The 20,535-nt window shown below is 34.7% G+C and overlaps 2 protein-coding genes across 2 annotated transcripts in view; one reads left to right on the top strand and one right to left on the bottom strand.

Annotated features, from left to right (window-relative positions):
* LOC122522624 (protein timeless homolog) overlaps window positions 1–15,602 on the top strand; it is a 159,663-nt gene extending 144,061 nt beyond the window's left edge. Inside the window, exons 18-27 of the mRNA XM_043643854.1 lie at window positions 14–251; window positions 3,042–3,142; window positions 8,196–8,295; window positions 8,607–8,741; window positions 12,179–12,427; window positions 13,601–13,885; window positions 14,070–14,180; window positions 14,255–14,431; window positions 14,966–15,058; window positions 15,135–15,602. Coding sequence (XP_043499789.1) covers window positions 14–251; window positions 3,042–3,142; window positions 8,196–8,295; window positions 8,607–8,741; window positions 12,179–12,427; window positions 13,601–13,885; window positions 14,070–14,180; window positions 14,255–14,431; window positions 14,966–15,058; window positions 15,135–15,421 — 1,776 coding nt within the window. The 3' untranslated portion in view covers window positions 15,422–15,602. The remainder of the gene's footprint in view (window positions 1–13; window positions 252–3,041; window positions 3,143–8,195; window positions 8,296–8,606; window positions 8,742–12,178; window positions 12,428–13,600; window positions 13,886–14,069; window positions 14,181–14,254; window positions 14,432–14,965; window positions 15,059–15,134) is intronic.
* A 1,974-nt stretch (window positions 15,603–17,576) lies between these two features.
* Window positions 17,577–19,640, bottom strand: LOC122522118 (odorant receptor 83a-like). Its single transcript, XM_043642928.1, has 7 exons — window positions 19,256–19,640; window positions 18,791–19,175; window positions 18,636–18,698; window positions 18,441–18,552; window positions 18,235–18,342; window positions 17,970–18,170; window positions 17,577–17,885 (listed from the first exon to the last, which is right to left on the bottom strand). The coding sequence occupies exons 1-7, from the start codon at window positions 19,638–19,640 to the stop codon at window positions 17,829–17,831; spliced, it is 1,311 nt and encodes a 436-aa protein (XP_043498863.1). The 3' UTR covers window positions 17,577–17,828.
* Between the last annotated feature and the right edge of the window lie 895 nt (window positions 19,641–20,535).

Genomic DNA, 20,535 nt, shown 5'->3' with positions numbered 1-20,535 from the left:
ATGTATGCTTTAGGAGCTTCAGAAGTTCGCAATCTTCATAATTCGTCGTTTCGTCGAAGTCGCGCAGAAGAACCGGAAGTCGTATATGGAGTTGCTCTTCTGGAAGAACGCACACGATGCGACGCAAATCGTCGAGGGTTACAGTACCGAGACGGATAAGAAGAAAGTTTCGCGGGGTGTTTGGACTGAGGCGGAGGAGGACGAACTCCGAACCCTCTTCATGGAACATCAAACTAACAAGCCTTCGGAAGGTACATGTCCCCTTCTCTCTCTCTCTCTCTCTCTTTTCGTAAATGTATAACTGTTATTGTTCAAATGTCGATTTCAATTGATTCGTGAAAGAACTAGATAATACACTAATAATTAGACGTTTTTAGGCAAGCATATAAAAAAAATGTTATTATACACGTAAACTTGTTGCTTTATGAAATAACTAATTGAAATTTAATCCGTCTTTAAAGTATGCTTTTTTTCTACAACAGTGCTCGTAATTATCCGTATTTATTTTTTCCTGTACTTTGAAAACTATTTTTCTGTTAGTCGTACCATTCTATTGGATCTAACAAATTACAAGTTTTTGGCTCGTTTTAAAACAACAAAGTAGAAGATATTATTTAATTCGTAAAATATTTCGTTATTACTTTTCGTTCGTATAATCATTGTAATCGTATCCACTTACTTCATGTGTTATTATAAATCGTATACTCCCTGCGAGGTAAATAAAAAGTAGATACGTTTGAAATAAAATCGTTGCACGATACGTATCGTATAATTAACGTAGCTGTATTTGATAATTATATGATACGAGGGAACAGCATATGAACTGGCAATGAGATTTATAAAGACAATTCAAATCGTTCGTTCGTACGTTCGTTTGTAACAATATTTCGTAAAAAAAAAGTACTCCTGAGCTGTAGTTATCGAATAGAATAACGTGGATTCGTTAAATATCGTCGACAAAATAATTTTACGTTGCCGAGAAAATCACCGGTTAAGATGAAATCGTCGATACGCGATCGAGATAGGAATCAAGAGAGAACATGGATTTTGATATCTTTCGAAATTAAGATTAAATTCGTTTCCCGCGATGAGGCAGAAAGGATTTTCGAGATGTGGGAATATATGATGGTAGGGGCAAGAGGGGGCAGAGCACAGAGGAACTGGTGATGAGAATTGGTACGAGCGAATCGTCTATGTGATTTATTAGATCGACGATAACAATGTCTTCGTTTCTTGGTTAACCGAATCACGTAGCTCCGCGGATGATGCAGTTATCCCCTAGCCTCTAGGCCAATTCACGGATAATATCGATCGTGTATAAATAGTTGAAACAACTTTGCCCTTGAATCAATGTCTCTACGGATTCGTAGCCAAAAAAATACGCTTTAGAAGAATTTTACAATACCGTTGACTCTTTTCTTACCAAGATTAAACTTTGAATTTTTAATAACTACTTCATCAAACATTTAACCAATTGCTTACTATATATATCATTTATATCTTGGTTATTTCGAGTTCTTTTTGTCGAGAAATTTATTCCATATCTTACACGGAACATCATTCGTGTTGAAAGCAAATTATATTCTTAATTTAAATTAAACAATAATTATTTTTAATTAAAAGATAAGAGATAAGTGCATGTCGATCCAAGGAATTAATTTAAAATACGATCTTGTAACGTAATTGTACTGTTGAATTTTTTATTTCTTTTATTTTTTGGAGTTTTTTTTTCTTTTCATCTCATCGCACGTAAAGAAAAAAGAACAATTCGTATGAGTAGGTTGTTTGTGGTAAACCAGCGTCCTACAAGTTCGTCGTGTTGTCTCTCTACGTGAATGCCTGAGAAAGGGAGACAGGCATTGTTCTCTCAACTTCTAACGCAGGCCCGACATTTCGGTGTAATGAGTTGAGGAAGCATAGAGTAAAGCGAGAGAAAGGGCAAAAGGGTGGAGAATACTAGAAAGAGAAAAGGGTGTCAGTTTGACTCTCCCAGGTGACCACGCGGAAAAATTGTCGTGAGCAGGGTAAAAGTGGCAGGAAGGATCAGTGCTTTCAACTTGCCGGAATTTCCTGAAATTACGAGACGTAATTGTGGGCGTTACGAAAGAAAAAGCCCTTGTTATTTCTCGTTTGTTCGTTAAATCATCCTTACGCTACATTTATAAGATGGAGGAAACCATAGAAAATTATTTGGCTTCTTACTTAGCAAGATACTTCGTCCTCCATTACGTATTTTCTTTTGTTTTTCTTGTTTTTTTTAATATCTCTTTTTTTCCTTCTTTTCCTTTTTTTTATCTCAAACCTCCGCACGTATCGATTAATTTTCTTTCGTCCTACCTACGTCACCACCACCTCCACCTCCGCTTCCACCTCCACCTCCATTACCATTACCGTCACCGTCACCGTCTCGTCCTATCGCTTGTATTATATTCAATGTTCTTATCTCGAGTCCTATTTTCTTCGAGAATAATTGTCTTTTTCGTAATATTAATCACTCGTGCAAATCTCCCTAGAGAATCGAATATTAATGCTGCAATTCTTGACTAATGATCTCTCTCTCTATCTCTCTTTCTTTCTTTCACATACTTTTTTCTCTTATCTCTTCTTTCTTTTTTTTTTTTTTCTTAAAACGACGGATATAATACGGATAAATAATGACAAAGAGCAAATAACAGAATTTTAGTCGTCGGACATTTATCAATTCGTTGCAAGTCGTTAAAATGCTTCAAAGTGGAAATACAGATGACCTAAGCAAAAAAATATAAGTAATGCTTTCCTTTCCTATTTTATTTCTCATATTCCACTTCATTCGTATTATTTACTCTTCATCGACGAATCGAATGAATGAACAAATAAAATACGAGATAATAAATGTTTAAATGTTTCGGAATGCTAGATTATAAAACGTGGAAGATTTATTATTTTTTGCTCTCGTATCAATGTAATCAAGCTAAGATGTAATCTCTTCTCAAACTAAAGTATACTTGATATATAAATTTAGAATAGAGTAGATTTATAGAATGCCTGTGCTATTGTTTTAGATCTGGTTGATTGGATACTCGAGAGACTCATCAACGAGACTCGCACAAGACGTGGAGTTATTAAGAAACTGAAAGAGATGTGCTTAGTCGTCAATTCCAAGGTATGTAAGTTTATGTATGCCGTTATTGTGTATGTAGAAGCAAACTTAGAAAATATGTGCCATTTAACATCCTACTTGACACTCTACTTTAGCGATAATCCTACTTTGCCGAGTCATACATTAAAGAAACACATTGAATTAGGCCAACACGACTTTTCCATTTCACCCCTTTGCGTTCCACAAATTCGTTTTTTGTTTTTCTCCCTCTTCACTTTTTTTTTATCTTTCTTCTTTCAACTCTGCACAAACTATCGTGTAATGGTAAGAAGAGAAAAAAAGTAAAATAATAAAAAACAAAATAATAGAAGAGTGAAAACGATTTAATGTGTTTATGAAAAAATCTGAAATGTCTTTTTCATCTTAACCGATAATCAGATATCACAAAATTACTTAAATATTGCACTCTTATCTCTTTCTCCCTCTCTCTCTCTTTCTCTGTTTTTCTTTCCAAGAGAAAGTTCCTTAATTTTCTCCTTACGTCAATCAATGAAACATCGATCGACAGGAGAAAAGGATATTTAAGTTAAACTCAAAATACAAGGCCTGCTCCAAGAAAGATCGATCGAGGCCAAAATGACAAGAGTAAAAACTGGCCAAGATAAATGGTCAGATAAAAAAATATTCAGCAAAATGAAAATTAATCAATCAAGAAAAAAAAAGAAAAAATAAATATATAAATAAAAACTAAGAGAGAGAAGAAAATTTTTAAAGCGTTTTATCTAAAAGATTGTTCATGACCACATCTCCGGTGTTGCTGCTACTAGTAGATATTCGCGATTACGGAAAAGTATTTGAACCTTCGTTTCATCCTCTTTTCACTCTTCTACACTTTTCTTTTTTTCTCTGATCCTCCTTTTCTTTCCTTTTTCCTTAGTAGCAAGTTGCTTGGCAAGGCGTGCGTGACAGGATCGATGATTTACGAGGATCGCGAGAAAGGCAAAGGAGTAAGATTCGAAATAAGAAAGAGAGATAGAAAGAGAGAGAGAGTGAGAAAAAGAGGGAAAGAGGGAAAGAGGGAAAGAGGGAAAGACAGGTCGCGAAAATAAGTTTCTGGACTACCTTCGTAGACGGACTGAACATATGCAAAAAATGGAGCCCGAGAATTGCTCCAGGAACTGTAAATTCTCGGGGGAGACAATTCCTACTTGGGGTTCCGCCTTTTCTCTCTATTTCTTTCTCTCTCTCTCTCTTTCTTTTTCTTATACGTCTCTTTTCTTACTTCTTTCTTCACGACGATTTTCTTCCTTTCTCTCTTTCCTTTTCTCGTACGTCTCATTTTTTTATTTCTTCTCTCTCTCTCTTCTATTCTCCTACCCCATGTTCTCCTTACTCTCAGCTTCTCTCCGCGAACGGATCAAGGTTTCCGTCGACGGGTTTCTATAGCCCGCGTATGCTGCTTTCATGCCTCTGCTTTTCCTTCAGGAAAAGTACGAAAATATCCTAGTCTTTCCTTCGTCACCACCAATACTCCATTTCCGTTAACTCCCCTTCTTCTTTTAAATTCACTATCTTTTTTCTCCTACATTCTCTCTCTCTCTCTCTCTCTCTCTCTTTCTTTCTGTTTCTTTCGCTTTTTTATCTAACGGCATGAAAAGCTATCGTGTCGCGTGTTTGCCTTTTGCCCCGTGCGATACACATATAAACATTTATATCATCCTCTTGAGCTCACGAAAATAGGCGAGGGTTGAAACGAGAAGACGACGAGTGAGGTTTTACAAACGTGCGCGGCGAGAGAGGACACCCTCGCCCACCTCATTCCTCCGACTCTTCCTTCTCTCTTGCTTTAAGAATTCGAGCTAACGGATGGAACACGATCGAGAGGAAAGAGAGTGGAAAAATGTTTCCGTCGATGACGAGGCACCTCGCTGCTTCACAAAACGGAATCTTTCCTATTCAACCCTCTTTCACCCCCTACACCCTGTCTCCTACACTCGTCTACCCCCACCTCTCTTTTTTTTCGATCGATAGTTCGAAGCAAGATAGAAATACATGTATGATGTCACTCCTACGCGCGCGCGCGCGCGCGTTTTTTCAAAAGATCAATAATAATTAGATATAACTCGTAGAAAGTGTGTTTTAATGTTTATTGTATCTTTTATTAAAAATGTTCCGTCACTATCGTAAAACAAGTTCGACTATAAAAAAAGAATGGAAAGAAGAGAACACAAAGAAAGCAACAAACAAAGGGAAAACAGAAAATAGTTTCAAAGGATCTTCCATTCAACGAGTCGTAATAAAAGAATTTTCTTCGGCGTAGTATTTTCCTGACATTTTGAGTGAGTCCTTCTCTTTTTCTCTCGACGTTTTTACGAGCTCGCATAATGCTGTCACGTAGAACGAGCTACTGTTTCGGGTTAATGTTGAGAATGACGCTTTTTGGTTAAATCGCACCCACGCTCTCGTACATACGCGTGCACAAACATTCACACTCATACACACATGCACACACGTTCTCGATATCGACCAGTCGCGCTTCTCTAAAACCATGCAAACGTTTCTCGTAAATCAACCGATGGGTACAACGAGAAAGAGAGATAAGGAGCATTCCTACTATTTTTATCAATCGCGAACGTAATTTTGTCATATAACACCTACATATATCATATGTTTTTGGACCCGTCGTATATTTTATCAGTTACCCGTATAAAGTTGTCCAGTTATTTCCGTAAAAATTTTTATAAAGAATATTTTTCAATACCGTTTATCAAGAAAAAAAAGAATACGATTTTATGAGAGAGCCAGAAAGGTATCATAGATTAGAAGAACCACCTTTCTTTATTGTTCGTTCTTATACAGTTTTTTAGTTTAGCACGCATTCATAGCTTACGTGTATATGCGTGAAAATTGTGAGAGAATAAGAAAATGTAAGAATAAGAATTTTAAAAAGTTAATTAATATTTTTTAGAATTCTTTTTTTATACAATTTACATTTAATATTTTCGGCAACGAACATTAGGATCGTATCGCGATTTGAAACTTACTCGAGTAATATTTTCCTGAAAGCAATTTCACTAGCCCTTTATACTGTCAATCCCATTATTTATAGAAACGAGCGAAGAAAGTTCCTCGTACTTTCTCGACGTCGTATAAAATATAATACAATGAACCTCAATGTTGATCCAAATATCGAACATTTTTCCTCGTATCTTCACATATCACGTTGAAATATCATCTCTCTTTATTTTTCTAGTTATTTTAGTTGTTTATATTCTGGAGAAACAAGAAGACGAGTTAGAGAGGATAATGATAAGATAAACGGTGCGAATGTTCGCTCGACGTCTGTCTAATTCGTATTGCCATAAGATATTGTAGCACACTCATTTGCAGCTATTCAAATCCCGTTACGGAGCATAATTCATATCCGAATTGGAAGATTAATCATAGATGCGCAAATACGTGAAATAGGAATATACACCTTCTCTATCTCTCTCACTCTGACATGCTTTGTCTATCCGTCTGTCTCTTTTACTTCAATGAAAACCTCATATTCTGGTGCCATTCACACAAGACGCTTAGCATACTCCTCCTTTAGAGGTAATTCAAATAATGGTGGCATCGATATCACTCCAAATTCTTGAACACCCTCAAGCAGGAGGAAATTTCTTGAAGTTCCTTGAATGACGTTGAGACGTCGGAAGACAAGAACATTAAAGAAATTCAATGACATCTAACCAAAGTATCCAAGATCATAACTCTTCCATAAAGACAAGATAAGAAAACCGCTGCGTCAGAAGGAAAAGATTTCTCGTCGTGAAATAGAAAGAGAGAAAAAAAAGATAAAAAGAAAGAGAACTCGAAGCTTATTCTTTCATCCTTTTAACTTTACTTTTACGAAGAAATATTTTCTCCAAAGAAAAATATTCAAATTTTGTCAACAAAGAAGTGTATATTTTTATAAAAATTGAATAAATACAGTAAACACACACACACACACACCGTAGAATTACAAAGATTGAAGAGAGAACTCATATTGTAATCGATCGTTGAGAATATTCGTATATAAACTATCTATAATATTTTGATTAATACTTCCCTTATTTCGTTCTAGGTCTCGCAGATATTAAAAGCATTTCTTGAATATTTCATATCGTGTAGCGAGTGCATCGTTGGAGTCTGCATATTTTTAATTCCTTGAAATACGCTTGAAAATCGATCTTTTTCTTCATCTTTATCTAGATGTTAAAGATCTTGAAATAATAACAATGCATTGATTTTCAATATATCTCACTTCTCAAAGATTGGAAAAACAACGAGATATTCGATAAACGACCGTATTCATTAGAAGAGAAATGAAATACTAAAATTAAACGAACGTTTTCTTTCCGCGTAACATATAGAGAATCCTTTTATTATTGGACCCTTCTTCGATCTGCCATTTCATTATCCGACGATTGACGTCATTACTTGTGAAAGCACATTTACCAAGCTTTTGAAATTGACGATTAATCATAAGTGCCCGATCGTCATAGGGCAGCAGAAAAAGAAATGGTTCCTTCGAACTTATAGTTCGAGTAGGCTCTTTCGATAAACAATGTGGAAAAGATGAAAATCAGGGCAAGGAAGATCAAGATCGACAAAGTAAAAAGGGCTGACCCTGTTATTTATTCCTTGACAAACTCTTCGAAGAAGAGCTTAGGCGAGGAAGCGTTTCATTTAAATAATTTCATGCGCGAGTACGCTTCACCCTCGTGACTCGAAAAGTACCAAGGGATGGACAGAGAGAGAAAGAGACAGACAGAGAGAGAGAGAGAGAGAGAGAGAGAAAGAATTCCTTGGTAGAGTAAAAGCAGAGCGTGTTCGTTTGACATTCATTTAGTGCATGGAGTAGTAAGCGACAGCCATTTAGGCTTTGGCCTTCGTGGAATCCCTTTCTGTTCCCCGTATCTCTCTTTCTCTTTCTCTTCCTTTCTCTTCCTTCCTTCGAGAAAGGACGAAAGGTTAATCGTCGGAAAATGAGCTGACGGTTCTTCTCCTATTTTTTACTCCAACTGGCATTGTAAAATTATAATCACGTTTAACATGTTCCTCTTTCTTATTCTTTAATCACGTTCAGGCTGTAAGAAACGAGATACAGAAGAGACTACCCAAGGAATGGTCCGAAGAGGAAATCGCTCAGCTCACGGAACTTTGGGAACAGCTGAAAGAAGATGAAGGTAGTTACGACCTTTCCTTTTCTAACTTCTACTTTTTATCTTCTTTCTTTATCTCGTGTTTATGACTTTAATCTATCTCAAGCTTTTCTTCATATTACCGACTCCTCTCTTCGATCATTTTCTGCCAACTTTGTTCTTTTTATATTTTTCTTTCTTTTTTATTCTTTTCCTTTTTCTTTTTACTTTACTATACAATATATCTCTATCTATCTAGAAAACTATTTGATGAAAAAATAAATAAACTGTTTACAAAGCTTTTATAAACAATTAATATTTTGCTTCGTATTAATTTAACTCACGTCTATCGACAGATCCAGTGGAACTTATTTTCAACGGGTTGAGAATAAAACGAACAAAACCGAAGATCAAAGAAAAGCTTTTAGAATTAGGACTAGCCAAGGATCCGAAAGAGCTGTATAAAAAACGATCTAAAAAAAGCAATCACGGTGAGTTATCCTCTCTTATCCAAAGTGGCCTCCTGTTTCCTAACCCATCCCATTCCATTTCATTCGCATCTATCTTTTTTACCATACTCGAAGAAATTCAACAGCGTGAATCCGATCGGTTAACGTGATCGTCGAAGACCATGTATATAGGAGAGTAAAAGAAAGAAATCTACTCCCTTACACTCGAGCGTACAAAAGAGCAAAGGTCCATTTTTAGCGAGATCAGTTTCTTCTGACGTTTACCCTTATCCAAAAAAAAAGCCTATTACCGATATTACAAGCGGTGAACAAGCTTCCTACAATTCCTTCTTCTCCATTTTTCATAGTCATCGACCCATGTCATGTATAAGTGTAACAAAAAATGTACATATATGTAAAAACTAATCTTAGATCAATATTTAAAAAATGATTATGAGTCTCACTCAGGCGATAAACCTGAGTAGGAGATAAATAATTCAATCTTTTTCCTGATCGAAGTTTACAACGTGAACTTATTTAAATCGTTTCATCCATTTAATTGAAAGTATTCAATTTTTCTCAATACATGCATATTGCCTGTGTGTATCTCTTTTATTTTCCATTCGTAATTATTTCTCTAATTTCTTCTTTCATTCGAATCCCGTAATTAATTAGCATATTTTTCTACACTCGATGTATCGTATATATATATTTTATTCTATTAATATGTTTGAAATGGAAATGAAAATATATCTCTGATGTTCTTCAGATCCAATACGTCATGATCGTCAGAAAATCGAAGGATCAATTAATTATCAAGCATATCGTTTTTTTCTCTTACTCTCTCTCTTACTCTTCATATTTTTTTATCATACATGCATACATATATCGAAAGATTCGCGGTTCGATCATTTTAATATCCTGCGAAATTTTCTCTTTCTCACAACCATTCGAAACGAATCTCCTTGTTCGTTGCATTATAGATATCTCTGGGGGAAATATTTCATAAAGTATTTCATAAAACGATAAAATATTTCATCAGCGAATCCATACAAATCTTCCGCGAATTTCATAATGAATAAAGATTTTTATAATTACGGCAATTTTTATTAATATCGATCGGTTATGTCTCATTCGATGTACTATCCATTGATAATCGTAGCAGAACTTATTCGGTTTCCAATTTCGAATATTTTTGTGTTTTAAAGCTTTAAACGAGATTATTATATGATACGAGGCCCGTTTACTACCTTGATACAAGGCCCGTTTACTACCTCGTTACGTATTCATCGATTTTTTCATTTTATCTTCTCGAACGCGACTTTCTCCTATTATATATAATCCACAAATTTTGCGGTAGAAATATCACGAAATTAAAATTCACCGTGCACTCCTTGTCGCAATTATACCCTCGTCCTGCGTTCTTATCCGCTCCATGGACTGCAGCTGCGAAATTCTCTCCCTCTTCCTCTCTTTCTCTTTCTTTTTGTTTCTTCCTTCCTTTTAACGTAACTTTCTAGGAAGATTCATCCCCCTCTCTGGAAAGCTCGTTGTTTCATTTGTAGACTCGGCAGGCGTCTTTATCTACTTTTCCAACGAATATCTACATAGAAGCACTTTCGCGTGTTCATTACTTTTCATTCTTCTTATTTTACCAACTTGTTGTTTGATTATTTTCTATATAGCGATTGAGGACTCATCGATAACCTTCATTACATTCTCTCACTTTTAACATTCACAAAACAAATTTTATAAATACTTCCGAATATAAGTAATTTAATTTAACAAATATCGATTATTTGAAGTATTACACACTTATTTAGTTTTTTTTTCTAACTTTTGATACGTCAAATATGTTCAGATATATAAGATGTTTCAAAATATATAGGCATAATGTCAGAGGTGGTTTTAGTACACTCAGATAAGGAAAAAAGTTTATTTAATCATATGCTCGATATTTCACCATGACGTAACCCTAAAGTTATGGTTATATATTTTGAAACAGCCTATACATATATACACTGTACGAATTTGTTGACACCTTGTATCACATCGTACACACGTGTAACGCTTTGTCATTTTTATTTTACCCTCAGGATATGGACAATTTTGAAACGAAGAGAAAGAGAGAAAGGGAGAGATTTGGCAGCTCGATAAACATGTCTCTCGTTTCATCGTTTAACATTCGACTATTTCAACAATAAAACACACGTAACGATACATGTTCGACTTTAAAACAAGTTTATCTCTACGTCCGATTCGATATTTACGTTATATACGTATGTACGTTGTCGGCTTTTTAACTGTTTTAAATATCAGACCCTAGTGACGAAATAACATTTGTTTTTCCCTACCGTCACGTCTTCTCTTTCGGTGAAAGCTCGAAGTTCATGTTAGAATCTTCGCGGAATACAAATCTTGTTATTTAATATTGGAGAACAAACGCGCATTCCTACTGCATTTCCTCTCTCTCTCTCTCTCTCTCTCTCTCTCTCTCTCTCTCTCTCTCTCTCTCTCTCTCTCTCTCTGCAACCAATAACGTTCTTTCTTTCTAGCTTTCCATTACGGCACTACATACAAGGAATTTCATATTTATCGTGGATATTGTTTTTCCTTCTCTTACCTTATTTGTATTCAATGCATTGCAATGGATCGTATCGTAGATATAAGACTGAGAGATGAAGTGTAACGGACAGCTTTGTCTCGTATCGAATGGAAAACGTTAAAACATTTTGTAGAACGTTTCGAGTGGGTATCATAATTGTTCAATACACACCCACACACACACGCGCGCGGATATATACGTACACACAATCGATCTCGATAACGGAAACACGCGAGAATGAAAGTGTCATTCTGTCCAGAGTTGATGGCTTCTATCCGAGATAGGCAATTTGGAAAACTTCATTAACAATTCGCGGATACAAAATACAGTAATTCGCCAAACTTAATATACATCTGCATTGAGAAATATTTTCTTTCTTTTTTTTTTTTGTAAATTAACGAGTTCATTATTTTCATTATTAAGAATATATTATAAAGATTATTACTTAATAGAAGTAGCTAAATTTACTTTCGCAATTTTAAGGATTTCAGCTTTGGTTAATGTTTATCATATGAAATTAAGCGAAAAGTTAATATTTAACTAAAGTAATAAATCATGCACGCAACATAATTGAGAAATATATATGCAACATATGCAGATTAAATATACATGTCTCTAATCATATTAAACGATTGAAACGAGTAGCAACGAACTCAACTATTCTATTTGCCATCCTAATATACGTGGTCAAATAATTTTAATCATTTAATTGAAATTCTATTTATTTACTTTAACACCGAACGAAAGAAAACGATCTGTAGAAGGTTGAAAAACGATAGAAGCAAGTCGTGCGTTTTAGGATTCGCCAATGAACAGAGGCTAGTAACTTGAAAAAGGTTTTATATCGTTTTTCCACGTGTTGTTGTGCGCAAAGGAAAATCGTCGTGGGAAACACAGTCTGACGGTAATTCTGACGACGAGGATCGGGACTCCGAGGAAGAAAGTAGAAAATCCTCGGGGCGTAACGACGTGGCTCAAAATAAACCAACGAATAAGAGAAAGACGACAACGACGACGACGACGACGACGAAAGCAGGAAGGTCGAGAAGGAAGAAAGACCAGAAGACGTTTCTTTACACGGATGCACAATTATCTGGACTCTTGAAGACCGTCATCGAAGGAAGTGAGTAAAGTTCTATTTTTATCTTTCTTTCTTTTTTCTTCATTTTATTTTTCTCCCTTACTCTTTCTTATTCTTACTTTGCCATACTTTCTCTCTCTTTTTCTTACTCTCTTTGATTTTCTATTTGTCTCTCTCATTCACTCGGTGATTTACGATGTACCAGAAAAAATAGAAAGAGAAGGAAAGAAGTCACCGTCGAAAGGTTGCAAGACTAAAGCTTCGTTCTCGCGAGTAGGACAAATGTCTTCTCGTCGTAGAACCAACTAAGAGGGTTGGGTTGCAAAAGGGGGAAAAGGACTCTCGGGAGGAATCTTTGCCACGGAAGGCATTACCAACGTGCTATCACTAGGGTATAGAACCAATGGAGAAATAAAAAAGCAAAATAATGGCTTGTCCCTGTGAAATACCTACTCGGTGTGCAAATGTGGGACATGTCAGAAGTAATCCCATCGTCCTTTTCTCTCGTAGACTAGTTCGAAAGCTGCTGTCGTTAGAAAACGACCCTCCTTTATTTCCCGGCGTATCGATGACGATATCTCGTGCTTTTTGCAAAGCTTCCTCGGTACTTTAACATCGCTTCGTCTTCAGAAGAAACGGTAAAGGAATGGTGACAACGCTGATCGAAACCTTTGCACTTTTTATCCTCTCCTGTTTTTTTGTCTCTTTTTATTGTTTTTTTTTTACTCGTTCTAGAAGTTGGTACGCGTGGTAGATAGGGGACGAGTGATTTATATTGGAAACGCACTAATGTCCTCTCGAAAGTTTCCCGAATAAAACAGACAATTTTGATTCCTTCTCACGTTTAATTTGACGTTAGGTTTTTTTATCTTCTTTATTTGTTCTCTTTGTTACTTTTTATCAGTTTTATCGCAAAAGTATCCGTCATTTCTCTTAGCACGATCGAGTTCATTGATAAGTTCGTTTCTACCACTTCGAACTTTGGTAACTATTGCACCGAGTGGAACAATAAAGGGTCCGACAGCAATTTATTCTCCCTCATATTTCACTTACGATAGAGTGAACTTAACGTTTTACCGAGTGTATGTTCTACGTTCCGGTTGGATATGATAACTCGTAATAATATTCGGCGGAAACTGCAGGATAAACTTAATAGTCGATTTGTAATAGGTCACATATAAAAGAAATTGATAAAAATTTTTCGTCATAAATCAGATATGACGGAGCCATTGGAATGGATCAAGGAATCCTTGGAGGATGCTCTCGATGATCGCGACGAGGAAAGCACCGAAGGAATCCCATTGGTGCCGTTGACAGAAAGTTCATCAAATGCGATGGATTCTAAAAATTTTCAAAAATTACTTCGCGCTATGGGCATGCAACCACCTATGAACGAACAGGAAATCTATTGGCGAATTCCAGCGAACATGCTCAGTTCTACCATACGAAAACGATGTGATCTTATTGCCGATGCTTTGGAAGGAAAATTCATCGTCGAAGGTAATTCACAATTATTTAGTTTTGATTAATCGATCTCAGGAGATCTCGAGGGTCCACCGAATCCAAGTTACTTTGCATATTTGTCCAATGAAATTGTCTTTATGACAAATATTCTGAAATCTCGTATTAAATTCTATGTAAAATTGATTTAAAATGTATACTTCTTGTTCCCCCCTGGTTTTAGAAGTCCCGTCTAAAAAAAATACCAACGACGATATTAGAAATAATTCAAGCGACGAAAGTGACGACGATATCGACGTATTGGAGACTATAAAAAAATTCTTTACAAAAAAAGGTAAGTTCGATTATATGGAGACAATTTATTAAACAAACAACTAAAATCATCATAAAATTGTTGTTATTTCGTAGATCGTTTATTAGAATCTTCAGCATCGATCTCGCGAGTAGTAGATGTACCCTCAGATTCGGATAAATCTGAAAAGTCGACTAAACGTGATGTGCAAGAAACTGCCGACACCATCGAAATAAAGGAAGTGGAAAATGGCAAGAATCAGGAAGGTACGGAGAGTAATTTCCAAGCAATCGGTACGTACGATTTGCTGGCGCTTCGTTACGTGTAGGAAACGAGAAAATGGTAGTTTCCTGCCCTCTGTTATTGCTGATGCCAAGCTATTAGATTATTTGGGATTTACCAACGGACGGAACGTTTATTGAGAATGCCAGAGGAAGAAGGCTAACGTTCTTTAATACAGTTTTATGTTACGAGACTCGTCGTTCGTTCGAGCAATTTCGATTTCAGTCTATAGTTCTGTAGTAAAACGGAAAGAAAACTTCAACTTTATCTATTTTATTTCCGACTGATTTAACAGTGCAATCTCCCAAGCGATCCATTTCGTAAAACTTATTAACGATTTCCTATTTTAAAGATAACTTTTTATTTTTCTCTCTTTTTTCCTTTTTTTTCTTTTTATAGAAGAAAATAAGAAATCCGTAATTTCAAACAGAATATCCTCTGATTCTGAAGCCTTTCACAAATTTAATGCCGAACAATTATACATTTTTTTTAAATTTAACTGATAATCCAATAATTCTATGATCGATATTTTTATGCATGTTTAGAAACCGTGAAGATAATTTCTAAACGTCGGGTCAAATTGCTTTCGGATTCGTCCGAATCTGAACCAGAAATCGAAAGGAACGCGGACGAGCCAGGTATTTCCAAATGCAACATTCTTCCTCTCCATTTTAATTCATAATTCCAATAAAATACATTTTTATTTTATTATAGTAGATGAAGCTAAGAGAAACCGAAGTCAAAGTTTCGAAACAGAAGCTCCCTCAAGTAAGAGGCCACGTTTATTGGACAGCGACGAAGATTCTGAAACTTCCCAAATAAAAAATTCTAAACCCACAATTACACTTGAATCCGACGAGGAGGAAGATAATCAAGAAAAAATCTCAATTCACAAGTCAACAATCTCTCAAATAATCGATAGTGACGAGGAGAGTGTGACGGAAAAACCGAGAAATTTGAAGACCACTCGAAAGATAATAAGCGACGATGAAGACAATTAATAATTAAAAAAGCAACCTGATCAGTGCTCCCTATTAACAACATTTTCTTATTATTTTATATAATAAACCAAAATATTTTGTTATTTTTTCAAACTACATTTAATAATTTCAAGATTTCGCGTAAACTTTTACCTACTGAGCAAGATAAAATAGATTCCTGTGAAGAATCTTGATCTCAGAATTGTTTGCTCTTACTTATTTTCTTTACCCGACACAACTTCAGCACTATTTCCTAGAAGAGTACGAATTACGATGTCCCTTTCGCGTTGGCATTCGAGAAGAAAGAAGGAACGATCGTTTATACCCGGGGTACACTTCAAAGTGCCAAGAAAAACAGTACTCGAAAGGCGTCCACATTTCGCCAAGTAACGACGAAGAGAACATGCGAGTATAGTAGTGGCGCTGTGATCGTACGCAGATGTATAGGAAACCTTCTATAGAACTGGATAGGTAGCTCACTATAGAATATATCATAGTGGTATATAAGAGGGGTGTGAGGAAAGGACAGTCGTTTACTTCCTCGCTCACATGTTAGCCGAGTAACCGATTGGCCAATGTGGATGACTTTACGTCTTTTGATGGGCAGGTGAGGAGTCTTGGCGAGTGTCAACGATACATATGCGTATATCGGTACGTGGTCGTATTCTAGAAACCATCGACTTACCGTGGCTTTACCTTTGAGTTAGAAAATAGCATTCGTTTGGGAAACGCTTCCGTCGGCGGTATCGTCGCCGTGAATACAACTTTGACGTCGACGCCGACGTCCGTGTGGAGCCAAAGCGTAATATCGCCGTAAGGACTCCGCGAGTCGCGGATACACGACCAGGCAATCATACTTTAGCAAGAATCCCGGAATTCAGCCTGCTTATTCACATATCTCATTCACAGTCTCATATTTCTTCAAATGGAAAATACCAATTCCTCTTCGATCACGATATTTTACTTTTTTGAAATTATTTTAACATGAAATTTATTATACATTTCATTCGTCTTTCTTCACTTATACATATAAGTATTTACTCTCTACTGAATTTATATTTTAAATAAAATAATTATTCTTATACGCAATAAGATAAACAATAATATTACCCTATTCTTATTTATATAATGTTATTATTATTATTATTTAAGAAATTTATTGCATAAGATAAATATATAAACATCGCGATGATAATAGTTGAAATATAAATTTTAAATAAAAAAAAAAAATATTCTTGAACGTAGATATGTTATCTCGTGCCGAGTATACTCCTTTGATGGTAAACGCTAGAAAACGATAGTATCGAACGATGAAACTTCCCGGAAGGACGGACGACCACGTGCATTCTAATATCAACTTCCACTTAATGGGAATGCATGATAGGTAAGGAGATCGATTATCGTTACGAGACGAGTCCACTCACGGATTTAAACGTCGAGACGCGTATCCGAAGTAACGAGTTATCATCTATTCAAGTTGGTACGCTTTTACTTCCATGTTATTCGTGCGCTCCTGTTATAAGCGCGGGCTTCTTATACGGTTGTAGGTGGATGTCATCCTCTCTCTTTCTCCCTACTCCTTTTATCACAGTTCGCTTTGCTCTCAAGGTCGTCACGCGCGCCTTCCTAAGTCTCGTGCGCATACGCGTTCTTATAGAACGAAACTTTATATAAGAATTGAACGCACAAGAAAAATATTTGTTATCATATAAATGAAACATTATAAATATACTTTAATAATTATATTGCCATTATTATTTTTAGGATGAGTCTTAAGATTAAAGAATATTACAAATATGTGTGTGATTAGAATAATCCTTTAAATTGCATTTTCGTGTTTATTAAAATTGTAAATGTATATTTTTAAATAGGATAATTAACTGAAAAGAAATTAATTATTTATGTAAGCTTATCAATACTTGCTAAATGATATAACTTGCATAAATATCGATTAGGTTTTAGTCAAATTATTTTGTTTAAAGTCAATTTCAGATACTGATAGTTATATTTAAAAAATTTTCTTTTTCTTTAACATCGAATTTAATTTTTGACTGATTAGAGCAGAAGCTATAGTATTTTTTATTATTTTTACGATAAATAGAAATATTATATGCAAACGATAAGAACGTTATTCTTATAAAATTAATGTCACGTTGCTGAGTCGTGACTTCGGATTCGAGCGGTGTTTACATGCGCGCCAACTGCGCGAGTCATCTGCGGGTTGTCGTATTTTTATCAGGAGCGCATATATTTCAGTATGTTACTCTACGCTACTGCTTGATTCAATATATGTATATAATACCGTGAGCGTAAAAATGGCGAATGGAGGAAAAGATTTCTCTGTACAAATGTCTTTAAATTGTTGATTACTGTGTGTTAATGCAATTTATTTTTTATTTATAATAAAAAAACTAAAATCTCGAAGATATTAATTATCGGAAAATTGTCGAAGTATTACTCCATTCGAAACTGCTAAAGTCATTATCTGAAAAAGATAAATAAATGAAGAATATTATTTTCTCTTGTTATATTTTACGAGATCATATTAATTATAATCGAATTTAATTACAGATTTAAATGTTTCGAGAGATAATACGTAAAACGGACCACCAGTCATTATAATAGGCTTCTGAGAACGCAGTAATAAAAATAGTATCAAATGCTTCACTTTATTAGTTAATAATTCCTTTCTTTCTTTCATATTTTCTTTTTTATCGTATATAATTCGTTCCCATTCACATGCAAACACAGCATCGGAGATTTGTAAGCTCTAAAGACATTTGAAATAACTTTACAAAACTTAATCTATTTTTATCAGTTTTGTGAATACCAACCAAAGTATAAATTCGAGTTGAGTAAAAGCAAAAGATATATAATTGCACTGACAATGCAAAAAAGTATTCTATTAATCTAAATAATTTCATTAAATTTTCTGAATCCATCTACAAATTTGAAATCATTCAAATAAATCATTTTCGACGTTAGTAAATGATGTTGTATATTTTTAATGTTATGAATAATGTTTTATATCTCTTTCTACCTTAATTTGTATCATAGACACTTCAAAGGATAATAAGCAAATGATGATTATATTTTCTATGCATTGTATAAACATTGGTAAACTCCCCAAAGCTTCCAAACTCTTCGATATTCTATAAAAATAAATCTGATATATCGTTAATACTCAAACGTATTAAAAACATTTACACAATTAAAATATACAAACTTGGCTTACTTAAACACAGCTCTATGATGATCAACGCAACAACGTAATTTCATTTCGAATTCTTCGATTGTTCTACAAATAGATATTCTTCTCTCTTTAATGTAACAATAAAGGATTCTTATATAAAATAGCTAGCTTATGTAATTAATTAGAATCAATATTACCTTGCACCAACGATTGAATTCATATCGATCAATGATAAGGATAGGCATCGTAATTGTCCATAAATTACCATTAAAATACAAACGTATAAAATATCATAACTAGAAACACCAACAGCCGAAGTTAATCCACCGACTAATTGAATAATAAAGGAACAAGTATAACCCGTAACAGTTTCAATACTCCACGGTTGCCTCGTTATGAATGGTAACAAAATGACATTGCTATTATTTGTATTGGAAGTTTTCCCTTGACCTTTAAAATTTAGTAGAAGTGCGTTAAAACACCAATGACATACTCCATATACGCAAAACGTTGTCCAAGAATATAGCAAGATCCTTGAATCTTTGTACACAGTTTTCATTTCTATTTTAGAAAAAGCGCCTTCTAAAAAAAAAATTATTTGTTTTAATCTTTTAATTTTTTAATTTATTATTTATTTAAGAAAATAAATTTGTATTCTTTACCTCTATCTCTCTTCCCAATTTCAATTTTCTTCGAAAGCAAATAACACCGATTTAAATCATCAAGAAGTCTACTAATTTCTTTGCTCTTAATTATACAATAAGTCCATTTAATAAAACCGGTTATGTGAAGACCCAAAGGATTGATAGTACTCGAAATTTGTTCAATATCGGAATGAAAGGAAATCATTGAAATTTCAGAGACGATAACGACAAAATTAACGAAGAGAGAAATTGCAACCGTGATGTTTAATAAAAATAATTTTGGCATAGAAAATGTATTCGTTTGTCGCAAAATTCTGAGATACTTCAGATACGTTATTAAATGTTGAATATAATTTTCGAAAGGTACGAAAGGTTCTAAGGGTTCTATTTCCTTGACTTTCATTTTTCAGATCGTAGAAAAATTATTTCCTGTAAATAAAATAGATCGAATATATTAGAATACAACTCTTTTGCCGAGTATATGGAGAAACACAGTGCACGTACACACACACACACACATACACATATTGAACAGTTGCAATACTCTAAAGTAAAATATTCCATTCACGTAGAGTACTCAAGCGAAAGTTAGCCTCTTGTATCGCATATTCCCCGGACACATATACACCGAACAATTACGTACGTTACGTCAGCGACTTGAAAATCATGTATACGTATACGCAGCAAGTCGTCTTCGTTTGCATTCGCCATTGTCTAACAAAAGCGAAAGAGAAATCGCGACAAATTTTGATAAGCTTTATCTATTGCAACAACGACGTGAACAACGATATTTAAACATTCTTATCACTTTTTTTTATTATTTATTAGTTATCTATCATAAGATAGATACTACATACTTATCTCTTTTTAATTTAGATAATCTTTGCACGTATATATTCGTTTAGAAATTATATACAAAAGTATTAATAAATTACAAGAATGTGTCTCTTTTTCGAAACGACAGTTACAATTAAAATCGCAGATATTGAATTCAGGTAAAATAAAAGCTATTATATTTCTTACCGGATTTGAATAAAGAGTACCTATCTAGCTTGTCATCACTGGCTTAGAACTATCACACACAACACGTGTAATTCGAGAAACAATGCTCGAGGAAACGTGATAGTCGATCTTTGTCTCGATGTTATCGTGATTTATCTATAAGATAATTATGGTCTAAACCACCTGTCATTAAGCGTCAGTAGTTATTTGAAATGAAAATTACTTCGTAGATAAAAGAGAAGGATAGAGAGGGGCGTGGTCAACATATGCAGCAAATGTCATCTTCAATTAAATTT

Source organism: Polistes fuscatus, unplaced genomic scaffold, assembly GCF_010416935.1.
Source record: "Polistes fuscatus isolate 324 unplaced genomic scaffold, CU_Pfus_HIC Scaffold5, whole genome shotgun sequence".
NCBI classification, from domain to species: domain Eukaryota; kingdom Metazoa; phylum Arthropoda; class Insecta; order Hymenoptera; family Vespidae; genus Polistes; species Polistes fuscatus.
This window is presented reverse-complemented; position numbering and strand designations above follow the sequence as displayed.